Below are 19,388 nucleotides of genomic sequence, written 5' to 3' on the forward strand. Positions count from 1 at the left end.
CGAGAGAGGGAACACAAGCAGGGGGAGTGGGAGAGGAAGAAGCAGGCTCATAGCAGAGGAGCCTGATATGGGGCTCGATCCCATAACGCCGAGATCACGCCCTGAGCTGAAGGCAGACGTTTAACCGCTGTGCCACCCAGGCGCCCCATCTCCCATTTTTAAATAGAGTTGATTTTACATTTATGAAATAAACATGCACAGAACAACTACCTTTTATTTATTGATTTTTTTATTGAAGTATAGTTAACATATAATGTTATATTAGTTTCAGGTAAATGACACAGTGATGGGATTGCTTTCTTGATTTCTCTTTTGAACAGTTCATTGGTAGTATATAGACAAGGAACTGATTTTTGTATGTTGATTTTCTATCCTGCAACTTTACTGAATTTGTTGATTAGTTCCAACACTTTTTTTGATGGAGTCTGTAGATCATGTCATCTGCACACAGATAATTTTACTTCTTCCTTTCCTATTTGGGTGCCTGCAATTTCATTTTATTGCCAAATTGCTGTTGCTAAGACTTCCAGTACTGTGTTGAATAGAAGTGATGAGAGTGGGTACACTTGTTTCTAACTTTAGAGGAAAGATATTAACTTTTCACCATTGGGTATGATGTTAGCTGTGGGCTTGTCCTGTACAGCCTTTATTATGTTGAGCCACATTTCTTCTATACCTACTGTACTGAAGTTTTTGTCATGAAAGTATGTTGAATTTGGTCACATGATTTTTCTGCATCTACTGAAATGATATGATTTTTATCCTTCATTCTGCTCTTATGGTATATCATGTTTATTTGCATATGTCAGATCATTCTTGCATCCCAGGGATAAATGTCTTGACCCTACTAAATGATCCCTTTAAAGTACTCTTGAATTTGGTTTGTTAGTATTTTGTTGAGGTTTTTGCATCAGTGTTCATCAGGAATATTGGCTGGTAATCTTTTCTTGTAGTGTATTTGTCTGGCTTCCACATCAGGGTAGTGCTGGTCTTTTGAAATGAGTTTGAAAGTGTTCCTTTCTGGGCAATTTTTTGGAAAAATTTGAGAAGGATTAGTATTTATTCATCTCTAAGTGTTTGGTAGAATTGACCAGTGAAGTCATCTGGTCTTGGGCTTTTATTCGTTGGGAGATTTTTGATTACTGATTCAATCTCTTACTTATTGGTCTGTTCAGAATTTGTTTCTTCATGATTCAGTCTTGATAAGGTGTATGTTTCTAAAAATTTATCCATTTCTCCTAGTGTATTTAATTTGTTGGCATTAATTATTCTTATCCTTTGTATTTTTGTCATATTAGTTGTAGTGTCTTTCATTTATAGTTACATTTATTTGAATCGTTTTTTTCATATTCTAGCTAAAGGCTTGTTCATTTTGTTTACGTTTTCAAAAAGCCAACACTTAGTTTCATTGATCTTTTCTATTTCTAGTCTCTATTTCATTTATTTCCACTCTGATCTTTGTTATTCCCTTCCTTCTGCAAACCTTGGGCTTTTTGAGGTGTAAGGTTAAGTTGTTTGAGATCTTTCTATGTTATTTGTGTGACAGAAATATTACATGTAATTAATGTCATTTACAGACTAATGTTATTTTAACATTGTGACAAACAGTATTTCAGAAATACCCAAATAGAGTACTTTCTTTTTAAATGCTTTTTCCTGGAAACTGTGATTTTGGTTTGTTTTTAATTAGTTGTAAATCCAGATTTAGTTAGTCATTGTTGCTATTTCAGCTTCTAATACTATTAACTTTGTAGTATTGACCGTGAAATGTCCATTGTTTGTTAATTCACGAGTGTGGAAAGGAAGTATCTTTTAAAAATAGTTTATAGCAGACACCAGTCTTTAAAAGAGAAGCCTGGGTTTGGAAAGCATTAAAATTCCATAATATATGATTTTTAGTTTGTATGGGAAAACATTATTTATGTGAGTATTTTTATAACATTATACAAGAACATTTTTAAGAGGCCCATAGTTTTTCAATAAATTATAACAGCCAAAATGGAAAGCACAAGAACTAGATTTTGAACAGAAGAAGAAAAATAAAATTTCTTTTTTTTTTTAAAGATTTTATTTATTTATTTGACAGAGAGAGAGAGAGACAGCGAGAGAGGGAACACAAGCAGGGGGAGTGGGAGAGGAAGAAGCGATGTGGGGCTCAGTCACGCCCTGAGCCAAAGGCAGACGCTTAAGGACTGAGCCACGCAGGCGCCCTGAAAAATAAAATTAATTTCACACTTTTTCAAATCAGCAAACTTTTGTCTGTCATGTGTAAAATAATACCTAATATACTTTCTCAAGATCTTTTTTATCCTAATGCTGTGTCAGTGTATTTTATTTTCCTCTAATTTAGAGTATCTTATTTTTCTTGTTTATGGTACACACTTATATGTATGGATTTTTACACATGACCCTTAACAAGTTATGAGATGTGCTTTCCCCATCCCAATACCATTCCCAGCATGATTATCTTTTATACGTGTGTAGTGTTCCACAGGTTCTTGTTTCATCCTCTGAACATCTCTGTGATAATGTAAGTCTGGTATTTCAGTTGTGTTTCCTACCAGTGTACCCCATAATAGCCTATCATGTTAAATGTTTAAGTTCATATGAAAATTATAGAGGACATTGGTTGATGGAGTTGGTGACTTATTAAGGCTCACAGGCATAGTAGATCCAAAATAATGTTCTCATGCCCAGATGAGTTTTTCCTCACCAGTATTCTCGAAAAAAAGAGAGAGAGAGAGCACGTGCTAGCTCATACATGCAAAGATGGCAGCAAATTTATTCCAATCTTAGAGATACTGATTTGGTTCTCTTTTTATGTCCTTCTTCCTTCAAGATTTGTTTCATTTTAAAATAGTATTTAAGAGTTCCCAGGGTGTGTATCTTTTTAATATTAGTAAATTTGTTAGGAAAAGTTACCCTTCCCCAAATTTTCTGCTTCCAGAAACTACTCCTATGAATTTGGCTGACTTTATTTTAATACATATCATTGATTTCTAGATTCATTCTCGATAACATAAATATATTTATATTGTGGGGGAATTTCTTTATCCTATGTGTTAATTCTCTTTTTACTGCTGTTTCTTAAAAATTCACTTCTTCTAAGGTCTTGGATTTTCTCTATTACATATCCTATTTTCCTTGTTTGATTTGTACTATCACCCCAGACCTTTTCTTTCCAGTACTGTATTTTACCGTGACCCCTACACTTTATGTGTATTTCTGAAAAACTTCTGGAAGAAGAAAGAAAGTAATGATTTTGTTTGTGAGTTGCAGAAAGGCAGGTTAGATGTGGTAGGAATTAGATGGTATTATACAGCTTATTGCAACACATTTAAATTATTTCCAGCACGAAATTGTGCTGACAGTGAGGGCTTTGAGTCAGGAAATAGCTGTCATCTACAATAGCATCAGTCATAAAAGACAATGAGTATTTATAGGGCTGTTGAAAATTGATTAATAAGAAAATATTCACAGACTTCTACAACAAAGAAGTCATTGCTTGTTCTAAGAAACTGGCCCCAGTTTGAAATGTTAGAGCACTATGTACAATTTTGATAAAAAGTTCAAATAACAACTCCCCATTTCTAATAATGATAGTATTTTTTAAAAAGAAACATGTGTTTCATTTGCTTTTTAATATCCACACATCCCTTTTTTCTGAAAAAATAATTTTATGAAAATAAGTAGTTAAAAATCTATTAGTCTAGAAAGATTTGTAGTAAAAACATAGTTACTTTTTTAGATGCTACTTTTAACTATTTTTCTAGTTCTAATGGTTTCCTTTATATAGACATTTTCACTTCCTGGTATGATGAATGCAACTGAATTGTAAACTGTTTCCTCCCTCCCTTCCCCCTACTTTTTAAGAGATCCCATTATTCCCATATCTTTCTTTGACTTTGAAGTTACTATTAAATAATAGATTGTTTAAATCTCCATTTCCTATTTTAGCCAATATGACAAACCCTATTTTGTAATATAAGGATATAAGCAGTCTTGCCTCTTTTTTAAAATTTTCTCTTTTCCTCCCACTTTCAACCTGTTAAGTATATCCTTTCTTTTATAATATCAAGGTAGCTAGCATTCGAATTCTGTTTTGTAACTGTAGTTAAATCTTAATATGCTCTGTCTCTGGGTTGATTACAAATGTCGAAAACAAGTAAATAGCATTTTCATTTTTATGGTAACACAAGAGGGAAGGTGTTTATAAAATTGAAATGACTATCCACCATAAAGAAGGAAGATCTTAATTAAGTTTCTGACAAGACAAGACAAATCTAGTTACCGTTTGTGGTATTGATCTGGGCCACCTGTGATATAGAGATAGCTATAGGTATATCTTAGGTATTTTAGAAGCTTGTATTTTCAAAGATGCAGCTCTGTTGTCAACAAAGTCGCAACTTGGAGTCAGGATACCAGCTTTCTTTTATGTTACCTTGGAAAACTCACTTAACCTCTTCGAGCTTCAGTTTCTCATCTGGGAAGTATGTTACCTGCTTTGCAAGGTGGTTGTTTGTTAAATAAGTGAAATTCCTCAGCAAACTAAAGGGCTGTATACATGTAAAATATTATTATTCAATTTTTCATAATATAAGTGAGAAGCAGTCACATTTTGTCTCATTTACTATACTATTTGTGAACCATTTAATGCAAAGAGCTGAAAGTTAAGATAAAGTTAATTTGATGTTTTCCTCTCATTATATAATTGTGCAGCATAATAAGCATGTTAATAAGTAAATTAAATTTTTTAAATTAATAAATAATTTATTTTTTAAATTATTAATTACATAATTTTTAAATTATTAATTTTTTAAATTAATAAAGCTATTTCTGGGATAAGAAGAATAAATTAGAATGACCAAGGGTAAGAAGGGAAATCCAAAGGGAAGAAGAGACCTCACAAAAGACCCCTGAATTTATAACTTACCAAGGAAATCTAAGTTCCTGTGCTTGCATTTCTGTGATTATAAAACTAACTTTATCTGTAGATAGTGTTTGAATTTGGATTTGTTCTGCCACTCGCTAGCAAGTCTTGTTCTGCGACTTACTAGCTGTTTGGTCTTAAGCAAATTATTCACTTTTTTCTGAGCCTTACCTAATCAGTGAATGGAAATAATCGCTGTCTTACAGTATGTTTGTGAAAATTAAATGAGAAAAAGGTAAAGAGACCTGGTATAATGCCCAGTAAGTATTGGTTCCTTTTGTCATGCCCTCTGTTTCTATCCCAAATTGCCCCAGATTTTAAAAAACTGAAATAAGGTGGATTCTAGGATCTCAGAACCAACCTAAGGAAAGATAGTCATGAAGAAGGAGTTGCCCGGCAACCATTTATATGCCTTTTCTTTCTCAGTTCTCAAGAATTAGCCTTATTTATATACAGGATCGCTGAGTGATATGGTTTAATCTTTTTATACCTCCTTTGAGTCTTTTCTTCCCCAACGAGACAGCTACTTCTTACTGGTTTTAAGTGTTCTGTGATATGTGTAAGAGTGAACGGCATACCTGTGTTTAAACTACTTTACCAGTATGACACAGAAGACCAAGCACAGGCTCTGGGGGCAAACAACAGTGGCATTTGCTTCTGGGTAAATTATTTAAATTATCAGAGCCTTGGTATCTCTAAAATAGATATATTAGCCCCTGCCCTATAAAATTGCCTAAAGGATTAGTAACAATATACATAAAGCACAGTGCCTGGCACATAGTAAGTGCTCTATAGATGGTAGTTAGTAGTAGTAGTAAAATAAAACTGCTACTTTTTTGTTTTTCTTTTTTTTTTAGTGAATAAGTTTAATATATAATGTGTAAATTTAAGGTATACCATGTGTTACTTTGATACATTTATTTATTGTAATGTGATTGTTGTTTTACCAGTATTTATCAACATTACATAATTGTAGCATGGTATTATTGTTGCCTGTATTCATTATACTGTGCAGGAGATTTCTATGGCTTATTTACTGCTCCTTGCAGGTTTGTATTCTTAGCAACATCAGTCTTATCTCCCCACTACCTCATCTCCTGTTAATGACATTTTACTCTCTGTTTTTTACAAGTTTGACTTTTTTAGATGCTACAAATAACTGAATACATTATTTTTTATTTTTCTGACCTATCTCATTTAGCATAATGTGCTTAAGTTCCCTCCATGTTGTTATAAATGGCAAGACGGTCTCCTTTCTAACAGTTGAATATCATTCCATTGTGTGTGTGTGTGTGTAGATATCTATCTATTTATCTATCTATCTATCTATCTATCCCACATCTTTTTTATCCATTCAGTCATCATTTCCATATCTTAGCTATTGTGAATAATGCTGCAGTAAACATAGGAGTGCATTTCTCTCTTTGAAATCTTGTTTTCATTTCCTTTAGATAAATACCCAGAAGTGAGGATTGCCGGATCGTATGGCAGATTTATTTCTAATTTTTTAAGGAACCTCCATATTGTTTTCCATAGTGGTCAGACCAATGTACATTCCCACCAACAGTGTATATGGTTTCCCTTTCACCACATCCTTGTTAGCACCTCTTGTCTCTTGTCTTCTTGATAATAGGCATTCCAGTACACTTAAGGTGATACGTCCTTGTGTTGTTGATAAGCATTTCCCTGATGTTTTGTTGATTAGCATCTTTTCATTTGCTTATTGGCCATTTTGATGTCAGCTTTGGAAAAATTTCTATGTAGTCCTTCTACAAGACTGCTATTTATGAGGAGAAAGGGAAAATTGCATAAAACCTCAAACAATAATTTATGGGGAAAGTCTTATTGTATGTGTGTGTGTATATACACACACATACACACACGTATACTCTCCACTTTGATAGGAGTTTCACAGCTAGATAAGCATTTGGACTAATAAGAAATCAACCCTAGTTGAACAAAAAAGTAATTTCCAAAAAAAAAAAAAAAAAAAAGGATAATTTCCAGTTATTTGTATTTGGCCAGAGTTTTTCTAAGGCCATCTATTCTGGATAAAATTCTTTGTGTATACATGTATTCCTATGTACCACCACCCAGTGCTTTTATAAAGGCGATAGCGGTTAAGAACAAATTAATATCAAGAAAAAAGGAAGGCTGGAAATAAAGGCTAGCTATTAAAGTAAGGAGAGATTGTCCCAGTTACTTTGCCTTGGCAGTAGTTAATTGGCCACTTGAAATAACGCTTCAAATATTTTGGCATAGAAGAATCACGTTTTTCCCTCTTAGTTGTCTCCTTAAGCTTTTCTGAGCCACCAGCTTTTCAGGAGCTTCCTTTGAAACCCATTGAAATATTTTGACAGTTTTGCTGAATTGTTAAGATTTTTCTTGATTTGACCCTATCCTATATATCTAACCTTATTTCCCACCATGTCTTTGTGGATTCTCCCTATGGAACCACTTCCATTTTCTCAAATTTGATGGGTTCGAACTTACCTCATGTTTTTTGCATGTTTTCCCTACCTCATTATCTCCTTTTTTAAGCACTAGGTAATTCCCAGTTAGAAGTTTTCTCTGCTGTGTTTCATAGCACTTTCTATAAACATCTTTTACCTTTTAGCATGTTTTATTTTTTTGTTATTTCTTTTATTATAATACAAACATCAAGAATCGTTAAAGAAGGGGCGCCTGGGTGGCTCAGTCCTTAAGCGTCTGCCTTTTGCTCAGGGCGTGATCCCGGCGTTGTGGGATCGAGCCCCATGTCAGGCTCCTCCGCTGGGAGCCTGCTTCTCCCTCTCCCACTCCCCCTGCTTGTGTTCCCTCTCTCGCTGGCTGTCTCTCTCTCTGTCAAATAAATAAATAAATAAATAAGATCTTTAAAAAAAAAGAATCGTTAAAGAAGAATGCTTTTTAAAAATGAGGAAAATTTAAAGAAATACACAACTTCATTTTATGTCACTAATCCATTATGGTTAATAATAACCGAATAATCTCAATACTCATGAAGGGAAAACTCAACATAGAGTTAGAGCTTTCAATAAACTTTGCATAACTTATGAAACTTGAGTCCATTTGGTGTTATAAGCCTCCATTTTGCTTTACCTAGATTCAGTAGTTTCTTTCAGTCACTGCCATTATTTGTCTTTTTACCTGGCATAACAGATAGTGATAATTACATTGGCATTTGCTTTGGCCTCCAAAATAGGGAGTTAAGAGATTATGACTTTGTAGTGCAATTATTTGCTTGAATGTTTCTATTCAAACTAGATTGGGAACTCTGAAAACAAGGGCAGCGTTCTAATTTATGTTCATATCTCTCAGTTCCCACTATTTTAGAAGCTTAATTAAGTTACAGTTGAATGAATGCTTACTTGTTCACAAAATAAATAACAGATATCAATGCCAGCTGCTTAACCAAAGGAAATGGAAATGTGAAAGGTAGTGATAGGAATAAAATATAAAATATAAATTATTATGACTTAATATAAGTGTTTGTAGGCCTCTATCACGGGTCTCTAAAAGTATAGATCTGATGTTTGGGTTAGCAGATAACTGATAGGCAAAGTGAAAATAGAGTTCTTTCAACAAGGAGTTAGGGCACCAAATTAAGAAGTTAGGTGAAAGTTCAAGTATTTGATAAATTAAATTAAAGCAATGAAAAAGATATATGTGGTTCCCAACGTCATGGATGGAGGTTATCATCTGGTGAATATTAAAAGGCAGAGAAGGTTTCAGATTCAAGACAATAAACGGACTATACACATATGTTTGGGTCTTTTTGTTTCTAAGACTCTTTTGTAATAGCAACATAAAACACAAGAAGGAATAGCAAAATAGTTCAATACGTTTTTGTAGGACAGAAAGCAGAAGTGAGAACTGAACTGCCTTTTGGGACACCTTACTCCAGGGATTTCAGGAAGGTATAGCAGATGAAGGGAAGTAAGAGTGGGCCTGAAAGCAGGTATTAATTAAAGGTCTGTAATCAGATCAACCGTGATAGTTGGACATCCCAGGCCCAACTGCAGAATGTCAGGAAGATTAGTATTTACCTTTGGACAAAAACCTCAGGACTTTTCTCTAAATAAATTAGCATGGGATATTAACATATTAACACTTCAGAGTAAAGCATTTATTCTTTTGTATGTGTGTTTGGTAAAAAGCAAGTAACATGAAATCTATCCTCAACAAATTTTTGAGTGTATAGTCCAGTGTTGCTAACTGTATGCATATTGTTATCACCAGATTTCTAGAACTTTTTAACCTTGCATGACTGAAACTGTACCATTGAATAGCAGTTCCTCATTTCTCCCTCCTTCCAGCCCCTAGTAACCACCATTCTACTTTCTTTGATAAGTGTGACTATATTAGATCACATGTAGAATCGTGTAGTGTTTGGACTGTTTCACTTAGCGGAAGTCCTCACAGTTCATCCATATATTGTAGTATAGAATTTTCTTCCTTTTTTTTTTTTTTTTAAAGATTTTATTTATTTATTCAACAGAGATAGAGACAGCCAGCGAGAGAGGGAACACAAGCAGGGGGAGTGGGAGAGGAAGAAGCAGGCTCATAGCAGAGGAGCCTGATGTGGGGCTCGATCCCACAACGCCGGGATCACGCCCTGAGCTGAAGGCAGACGCTTAACTGCTATGCCACCCAGGCGCCCCGCTTCCTTTTTTTTTTTTAAGTTTGAAAATATTATATTATATAACTCATTTTGTTTACTCTTTCATCTACTGATGAAATTTAGGTTGTTTCCTCCACTTGGCCTTTGTGAATAACGTGGCAATGAACACAGAAGTGCAGATATGTCTTCAAGGTCCTGTTTTCATTTCTTCTAGATAAGTACCCAGAAGTGTAATTGCTGGATCATATGATAGCTCTGTTTTTAATTTTTTGAGAAACCTCCATACTGTTTTCCATAGTGGCAACACCGTTTACATTGCCACCAACAGTGTACATGGGTTGCAGTTTCTCCACAAGTGCTGACCCTGTACATAATGCTGTATGAAGTAAGAGATACGTGAGACATGGACCTTGCCTTCAAGAAGTTCCTTTTTCTTCTTCAGATTCTCTTCCTTTCCATCTTCATTTGACTCTTTTTTATAGTTACAGCTCAAATGCTATATTGTCCACAAAGCCTTTCCTGAGTTCACAGACTAGCTTTACCCTTGTAAGATACCATAGGACTCTATCCTCTGTCATGCTCGGCACAAATGTAATTTACAGAATTAGATGAGGGCAGGGAAAGTGGTTTTGTTGTTGTTGTTGTTTTCTTTGGTTTGATCACTTAGAACAATGCATGGCACAGAGTAACTGTACAATAAATAAAATTTTTTTTTGAAATGTGTCATACAGTTTTTGAAGGTCACATAACATATTATTTTATTAAATAATAAAATGAATACCGAAATACTCAACCCTTCACCTAAGAAATAGAACATTACTAGTACCGTAAAAACCTACCCCTCCTGATTTTTGTGTTAATCATTCTTTTGCTTTCTGTATGGTTTATCACCTATGAATGTTACCCAAGTATATATCTGGTTGAGTCTGGAAAAACTGAGTAGTAAGCACAAACCCAGTTGTGTAAGAAAGCTGCAGTATCACTACTATTAAATGAAGCTCCCAGAAGAAAAGCTAAGTAGAGTCTTTGGGTTATAGTATGTTTCTGTATAGTTAAAAAGTTTTAAGACTCCCCTTTGGGGAAGTTTATGGGCAAGGTCAGGAGTGAATTGTGTAAAATTTAGAGCTCACCACATTCAGGACTTCTGGTAAGGTTGTAATGTGATGAAGTGTTAGATATCCACACATGGAGTAGGCTGATTGCATCTAAACTTAACATTTAACTTTTCCTCCTTCAACTCTCAGGAGCAGGTCAAAGCAGAAGCTGTGCAATAAAGAGAGTGCCCTCTTATGATCTAGTCAATAGGGAAGAAACTTCATCAGTGCACCCCAAGACAAATATGTGTCTGCCCAAGTGTTTATTCTTAGGATAAAATGGTACCATGACAGTAAGGATCTTTCAGATGACGATCTCAACATATCTATTTGCTAAGGCTTACAATCCAATGTTTATTAGTCATGTTCTATAAGGCAGAAGATTCTTTAGAATCTTCCTTCACCATCTTCCTAGGGATTCCCTTTGCCTCTCTTCCACAGGATATCTATTTACTAACACCTGTTTTTCTTTCTTGGTTTACTCTCCTTTTGGTGGAGCCTGTTTCAATATCTTGTTGAGGAAAGTGGCATAGGAACTTTTTAAAACCTTCCATGTCTAAAAATGTCTTTATCCCCCTCTTGTTTGAAAGTTTAGCTAAGTATAAAATTCTAGGTTGGAACTCTCTTTTCTTCACAATTTTGAAAATATTGGTCCATTGTCTTTTGGTTTGTAGCATTGCTATTGGGAATTCCAAAGCCATTCTGGTTGTTGACTCTTTATATGACCTTTTCCCCCTTTCAGGAATCTTGTAGAATTTTCTCTTTGTTTATCTAGTGTTCTGATGGCACATAATGATGTACCTTGGGTCTCTGAGTACTCATTGGGCCCTTTTAATCTGGAAACATGTGCTTCAGTTCTGGGAAGTTTTCTTATTTTGCTAGTGATTTTCTCCTATCTGTTCTCTGTTCTTTCTTTCTGAAACTTCTGTCATTCAGGTAGTGGATCATCGTCACTGGTTCTTTCAATTTTTAGTTTTTTTCTCTCTTTTTTTCCATTTCTGTCTTTCTTCTGTACTTTCTATTGTACTTATTTCTCCAACTTTAATCCCTTTTGAGCTTTTTTTTCTTTTTTTTTAAAGATTTTATTTATTTATTTGACAGAGATAGGAACAGCCAGCGAGAGAGGGAACACAAGCAGGGGGAGTGGAAGAGGAAGAAGCAGGCTCATAGCAGAGGAGCCTGATGTGGGGCTCGATCCCACAATGCCGGGATCACGCCCTGAGCTGAAGGCAGACGCTTAACCGCTGTGCCACCCAGGCGCCCCCCTTTCTGAGCTTTTTGTATTTGTTGTTTCTCTCTTTTTTACCTTTCCTTCTCTCTGTCTTCCTCTTCTCTTTCCTCTTTGTTTTCCTTACCTTTGATCCCTTCTCCTTCTTTTTTTAAATCTAAGAGTCTTTTGTTTTCTGAGTGTTCCTCTATCATAGCAACATTTTCTTGTTTCATGAAATGCAATATCTTTTCTCTAAGAACAATATTGATAGGCTTTTAAGGTTTTTTTTCTACAAGTTTTTTTTTCTTTTTGTTTTGGTCTCTAACTTGCATGGTAGAAGCTTTCTTCTGGTGTCTGATAATCCTCAGTTGTGTATACATGACTGAAAGGAAAGTTAATTGGAAGTTCTGAGAGCATACTTGGGACTTGTCTCTTTGACCTTTGCATAGGGTGATGTTGGTGAGCCGTTTGCTAAGGAATCTTTGAAGTCAGTAGTCTATAGATCTTATCTATTATAATAGATCCATATAATATCTACTATATATGTATTGGGTTGGTCAGATTCTGTGTGTCAAGAAATGTGAAGAATCTGAGATTTTATTCTACATATTGTTGAAAATAATTCTTCATGGTTTCTCATGTTTCTGTACATCTTGTGAGCAGAGACACTGAAGAACTTCTGTTCCAGACTAACTTTTTAAGGATGTTTGTATTAAGTGAAGAGCTTTGGAAGATATAGTGTCTCTGTCTGGAGCAGAAGCAAGATTTGTTTACTGTAAGATAATGTCTCCCTCTAGTTCAAAGATTAGACAGGTTTTCCTATAGCCCCTTATAAAAGATTAAGGTTTCCTAAGCTTAGAGTTCCTCAGTTGTGACCTAAAAACCACTATATGCACAGCATCCACTTGGGCTTACCTCTGTGTCACCCCCATGGAACTTGGAGGAATAAGGAAGGACAAGGGGAACTGATGTGATCATGCAGCTCATGATACTTGCTCTGCTGTAAGTAACAAAGGCCTTTGTTTCTGACCTAGAAGTCTCCTTTCTTCTCCCAGCACCCATGAAACTATGGCAGGCTAGCTTGTTAGCCTGCAAGTAGGATAAAATCTTAAGATTCCTTACACTTGAAGATGTTTTCTATTTCCTTCCTGGAGAGTAAGAATCTTAACTGCCAGCCTCTGGAAATCCAGTAGAGAAGTTCTGTGTGTCTCTGCATTCAGTAGTCAGTATGCCTGTGTTCATATACTCTTGTTCTCAGTTTTGCCACATGACTTCCAGCTCAGAGGGCCTTTGTTTTATCTTCTTCATGGAATAAACCTTTAGGCTTCTGTGAAGGTGAACAAGGGGCAGCAACCTAGTGGCATATGGTAGAGGAGAGGACATCTGAATCTGTTCTGTTCTTTGCTGATAGGTCACCTTCTCAATTAAGCATCGCCTGACTTTTCTTTTTAAAACTGCTACCTTTCTTACCCTCTTTTGCCTTTACTTCACAGAACTTACTAACTTGAAACGTAGTGTATCATTTACTTATTATTTTTATTCTTTACCCCCTTCCTATTAGGGTATAAACTCTATTAGGTCAGAGATTTTTATTTCTTTATTTTGCTATATGCCCCCAATACCTAGAAAATGACCGTTATGGCACGTACTAAGTATTGGGTCAACATATACTTATGGATATTTTTGATTGGATGAGTAAATGAATGACTAGGAGGACCTTGCATATCTTTTGCCCCTTGCTCCTGATTTGAGAATAAAATTAAAGAGTCATTGGCTCGTCTTTTTAAAAGCTTTATGTATTGATATTAACTGTGGATATAGGTAATTTTCATAGAAGGTTAATTTTTGTCATTCCAAAGCAATTTAGAATAATGTATTTTGTACACAGTTTCTTATTACTGTGTTAGAATCCCTTTTAGGGCATTTCTAATGGCAGTGTTCCTTTTTTCTGTCGGGGCATTTCTGGCCCTCTTACTCAATAAATATTGAATGTAGTTTATTGGTAGAGCCAATAAAGTTGACTAAAAAATGATTAAAAAGGGGGTAGGCAATGAGATAGGAGCAAAAACAGTGTGATGACCAGGTAGCCAAATTAAAGAAGTGTTTCAAGAATGAGAGTATGTGTAACTATTTCTGGTGTTGATTATAAGTCAAGTAAGATGAGGTCTAGAATTGTATTTAGCAAAACAGAAGACATTAGCGATCTTACTAGGAGCAATTACATGGGCCAAAATCTATTTAACGTGTGAATTAATTATTGTTGTGTAAGAATTTACGCCCAAACTTAATTTAAAACAAACATTATGTCATAGTTTCTTTGGGTCTGGAATCCAGAAGTTGTTTAGCTGCTTGCCTCTGGCGCAAGGTCTCTCAAGAGGTCTATTACTTCTGCTGTATTCACATAGATCAACCCTGGGACTTCGTTGGAGGAATTGTGCAAGGTTGTAATACCAGGAGGTGAGACTCACTGGAAGCAGCCATCTTGGAGACTGGCTGTCAGAAAAATGGGCTAAAGGCAGAATGAGAGGGGATGAATTAGAGATGATGAATACCAAAGAATCTTTTGAGGAGTTTTGCCAAAAAAGGGAGCAGAGAAATAGGGAATTTGTCCAGATTGTATCTAAAGGTAGATGTACTAATGGAGCTTAAAGAATTTCTCTGATTCTTTTCTCATGAAATAAGAACCAAGGTTCTTAGTTGAGACTGAAGGGCAGAAAATAATTTACAAAATAGTCATCTAGGAATGCGGAGAGAGAATGGATTTGGAAAATATAGTATGATTGCTAAGCAGCACTGAGGGTCTATTCAAGATTAGTGATCATTAATTAAAATATAGTCAGTCAAGATTTGTGTATTTTTCCCCAGCTACATTCAGCTTGTAGGTACAAGTATGTGTGTGGGTACAAGGACAGGAAGTTAAATTTATAAAGGTTGAGATTTATCTAGGCAGATATGACAAAAAAAATTGGAATATATGCAAAAACGAGTGATAATGATGAAGTATGGAATTTAAGACGGGTAAGGAGGAAAGGGAGATTTTGAGAGAAAGTACAGGTATCACAAAAAGGAGTGTGGGATTCATGGAATCTAAATGGAGTCAAAAGATTGCTGAACTTGTGGTATTAGAGTAAGCTGGAGAGAGGATATTGATGGAACTCTAAATCGCAGAGGGATTGCGGTCATTGGTAATGTAGAAGTCTAGGCAATGACCATAGTAATGAGGCGATAAGGAGGGCTCGAAGGCAAGAACACTTAAGGAGAGGAGAAAGAGAACCTAGGAGGCGTGATGGCTAGAGTAGTTTTGGAGAAAGTGACCTTGAGTTAGGAAATAAAACCCTCAAGAAATGAGGGCTTGCAGAGTTCGTAGTGACTGCAAACATGAACGAGATGGTGAATGATACTGCTCAAGAGATTCAAAGCTGGTGGTAGGTATGGTTTTAGAAAGGAGAGACCAAGAATGTCTAAAAGCGTTAGTAAGGAACAAAGAAGCTCCAGGTCCAGTAGTAGTAGGAGTGTAGAAGCCCCCGCTTGAGAGGGCTACTCTGGAGCCGCACCCTGAGGAAATCAGTAGCAAAAACTTGTGCTTTTTGAGGCAGCAGATTCTAATTTCACATTACCAGGGTGCCTTAAAAAAAAATCTACTTTCCCTTGAGGAAAATTTCTTCCCCTTTTCAGCTCTTCTCTGAAATATTATAGAAGTTTCTGATCTACTTCAGATTGGTTTTCTTTCTACTTGGTTTCCTTTGAGATATTTGAGAACTGTCTCAAGCTTAGGAAAAAGTGTATGTGTGGTACAAATAACTTTTTTTCCTGAACCGTTTAAGAACAATTTGCCAACATGATGCTCCATCATCCCTATGTACTTCAGTATCTGTTTCCTCCAAACAACATTCTCCTACGTAACCCCAATAAAGTCAAGAAATTAATGTTGATACATTACTACCGTCTGTCCTCAACCCATTCAAGTTGTCCCAATAAAGTTGAGACTAGTTGTCTCAAAGTCATTTATAGAAAAATGATCCAGTTCAGAATCATGGATGGTAATTAGTTGTTATGTCTCTTTAGTCTTCCTCATTATGGAACAGTTCCTCAGGCTTTTTTTGACTTCCATGACCCTGAAACTGGTAAAGACTGTAATCCTATTAATTCGTAGAATGTCCCTCAGTTTGCATTGCTCTGTGATTTCCTCATGATTAGATTCAGGTTATGTGTCTTTAACACGAGTATCTCCGAAATGACACTATATGTTCTTCTCATTATATCCTAGTAGGTGCTACATGATTTGTCACGGTACTAATGATGTTAACTTGTATCATTTGATTAAGTCTCCTCAGACTGCTCCACTGTAAACTTAATTTTTCCCTTCAAGATTCTGTTTTTTTCATTCATTCATATATACATTTCATACAGACTTAAGAATTTCTATATTATTCATTGGATATTAATCTATTACTATCATAATTTATTTTGATGCTCCGTTCATCCCCAAAATGGCCAGCGGTAACCTCTTCAAGCTAGCTTCCATGTCCTTTTGATGTGTCCCCTTATTCTTTTAGTACTTCTTTACTTTCTGGTATGAAAAGATGATCCAGACTTCTCTTGTCCTATCTGTGCCCCAGCTCTGGAGTTAACCATTTGTCCAAAAGCTCTGGTTCCTTTAATGGCAAAAAGTATTATGAAACCAATATTTGGGGCTGTGTTGCTCTCAGGCCCTTTGAGTGGACAGAGCTAGTGAGTGCATATATGTACACACACATATATTTACACATGCATATACAAATTTACACCTGTTTTCACCTAAATATACTTCGAATACCATGAGTTCACATCAGTATTTCTAATTTCAATCTAGTACCACAGGATTCATTTTATATTTTTATCTACTTTCCATACGTGTACATCCTTTCTCTGAAAGATTTCCGTGAGAAACCTGACTCTCATTATCTTTAATATATTTTCATATTTGATCATTCTCTCATATGTGCCAGTCTCTTGTCACCCCCTCCCTCTCCCTCAGGATGCTCTCCTTACACCTCCTGGGCTTCAGCACCTCATGCCAGGTCACTTCTCTGTATGGATACTGTTCTCAAACCCACTTGAATGTACTAAGTCTTTGTGCCACGAGTTCCTACTGTAAGGATGTTGGCCTCACCTTACTTTGCCTCCATCAGAGTGTATCAGGCCCACTGCCCACACCCACCCTCACCACCATTATTCTTTTTGGACTCCTGTGCCTTGTCCCTGGCTGCTCTTCTGCAAGGACACCCTCCTCACCTAATTTGGGCTCCAGCACCCCACCCCACCCTCGCAGCCTTAAGTGTTCTCCCATGTGGTTACTCTTTTCATCTTGCTTGGGCTCCCAGTACCTCACCCTAAGTCATCCCTCCACCAGGATTGCCCTCTTCATCCTACACAGGCTCTGACATTAGGCAACTGCTCCATTTGAACACCTCCTTATTCCATTTAGACTCTGGCATCCCACTCTGTGCTCCCTGCTCTGCAGAGATGCCCACCTTATTTAAATGTTTAAATTCCACCTTGTAATGACCTGACACCAACAACTTGGATGAAGGTAAACCAATCTTTACAGGTAAAGGGTACAATCTTCTTCCACAAGACTGAGCTCACTTCAGACATCAGATCACACTTCAGGGGTCCACAAGCTACCCACATTTCTGATTAAATGGCTACAAATTTGGGGTTCCTATTACCCCTTTAGGTTTGGTAAGTTGCTGGAACAACACACAGAACTCAGGAAAGCACTCTACTTATTATTATGGTTTTATTATAGCAAAGGGATACATAACAGAGCCAGCCAAAAGAAGAGATGCGTAGGGCAAGGTCTGGGAGGGTCCCAGATTTGTGAAACTTCTGTTTTTCTCTCCCCCAAGGAGTCAGGATTCATTACCCTACCAGAAAGTTTGTATGTGACAATACGTGGAGTATTGCCAATCAGGGAAGCTTAGCTGATTGAATCATTGCTCAATCTCCAGCCTCCTTTCCGCTCACTGGAGGTTGGGCTCACATGATGTGTGTCAGCCCCACCTTTCTAGTCACATAGTTGGTCTTGTGTGGCAGCCCCCATCCTGAGTCATCTCCTTACCATAAACTGTCTGGGCCCACCATGAATAAACTCCACTACCACCATGACCACGACACCACCACCCCCCAGCCTTAGGTGTTCTCCCATGTGGTTGCCTGTCCTGAGAAATTCTAAGGATTTAGAGGCTACTTCCAAGGAATTGGGACAAAAGCCAAACAAGTTCTTTATTCCAAGGGATTAGAGATTACCACTCAGCAGCGGGACAATGGCCAATCAAATGCTTTAGTATGCATCTCTGAAAAACTAAACTGCTTCCTTCTGGGTATATAAATAAATTATTCCTCTTAAGATACCTACCTTGAGGGGTGCCTGGGTGGCTCAATTGGTTAAGCATCTGCCTCCAGCTCAGGTCATGATCTCAGAGTCCTGGGATTGTTTGGGCTCCCTGCTCATCAGGGAGTCTTCTCCCTCTGCCCCTCCTCTCCCCCCCACCCCTGCTCGTGTGTGCTGTCTCTCTGTCTCTCTCTCAAATGAATAAATAAAATCTTTTTTAAAAATCTAATTTGAGGAGGGGCGCCTGGGTGGCACAGTGGTTAAGTGACTGCCTTACGGCTCAGGGCGTGATCCCGGCATTATGGGATTGAGCCCCACATCAGGCTCCTCCGCTATGAGCCTGCTTCTTCCTCTCCCACTCCCCCTGCTTGTGTTCCCTCTCTCGCTGGCTGTCTCTATCTCTGTCAAATAAATAAAATCTTAAAAAAAAAAAATCTAACTTGAGGAGCACCTGGGTGACTCAGCACCTGGGTGACTCACCTTGGGCATCTGCCTTCAGCTCAAGTCCTGATCCTGGAGTCCTGGGATCGAGCCCCGCATCGGGCTCCCTGCTCAGCAGGGAGCCTGCTTCTCCCTCTCCCTGTGCTCTCTCTCTCACTCACTCTCTCTCTCAAATAAATAAATAAAATCTTCAAAATTTTTAATAAATACATAAAATCTTTTAAAAATCTACCTTGAGATTTCCTCATGTACCTTCTCAGATTAAAATAAATTGTACAACAGTTCTATAGTGGTTATTGTGTACTTATTCATTTTTTATATAGAAATTGTTAAACTTTCAGAAATGTTCTAATACTGCTGTAGAAAATTATAAGGCATTGGAGTAATATAATCAGACTTATAGTATTTTAAACTATTAATTTACTTGTATTATATTTTTCCTTTTTACCTGTCAGTTACGTATCTTATCTGTTTTAGGTGTGACTTTAGCTTTTCCAGCTTCGGTTCATGATTCTCTGATTTGCAGTAAAACATTTCAAATTCTATATAAAAATGAGGAGGTTGTTTTAAATGATGTCATGATCTTCAAAGTTAAAATGTTGTTGGATGAAAAAAAGGTAAACATCTCTTCCTATATATTTGGATAAATATTTTTTGTAGAGCCTCAAGGCATATTTCTAACTTCGAATATTCAAAAAAACCTTATATTGTAATTT

General features: G+C 36.6%; 1 protein-coding gene across 12 annotated transcripts in view; it reads left to right on the forward strand.

The window, feature by feature from the left end:
- FAM135A (family with sequence similarity 135 member A) overlaps positions 1-19,388 on the forward strand; it is a 124,248-nt gene that overhangs the window by 27,026 nt on the left and 77,834 nt on the right. For all 12 annotated transcript variants that reach the window (XM_026507124.4, XM_026507123.4, XM_048219750.2 and 9 more), the window contains one exon: positions 19,150-19,289. In XM_026507124.4, the coding sequence (XP_026362909.2) occupies positions 19,150-19,289 (140 nt within the window). The remainder of the gene's footprint in view (positions 1-19,149; positions 19,290-19,388) is intronic.

This window comes from Ursus arctos, unplaced genomic scaffold, assembly GCF_023065955.2.
Source record: "Ursus arctos isolate Adak ecotype North America unplaced genomic scaffold, UrsArc2.0 scaffold_29, whole genome shotgun sequence".
Classification (NCBI taxonomy): domain Eukaryota; kingdom Metazoa; phylum Chordata; class Mammalia; order Carnivora; family Ursidae; genus Ursus; species Ursus arctos.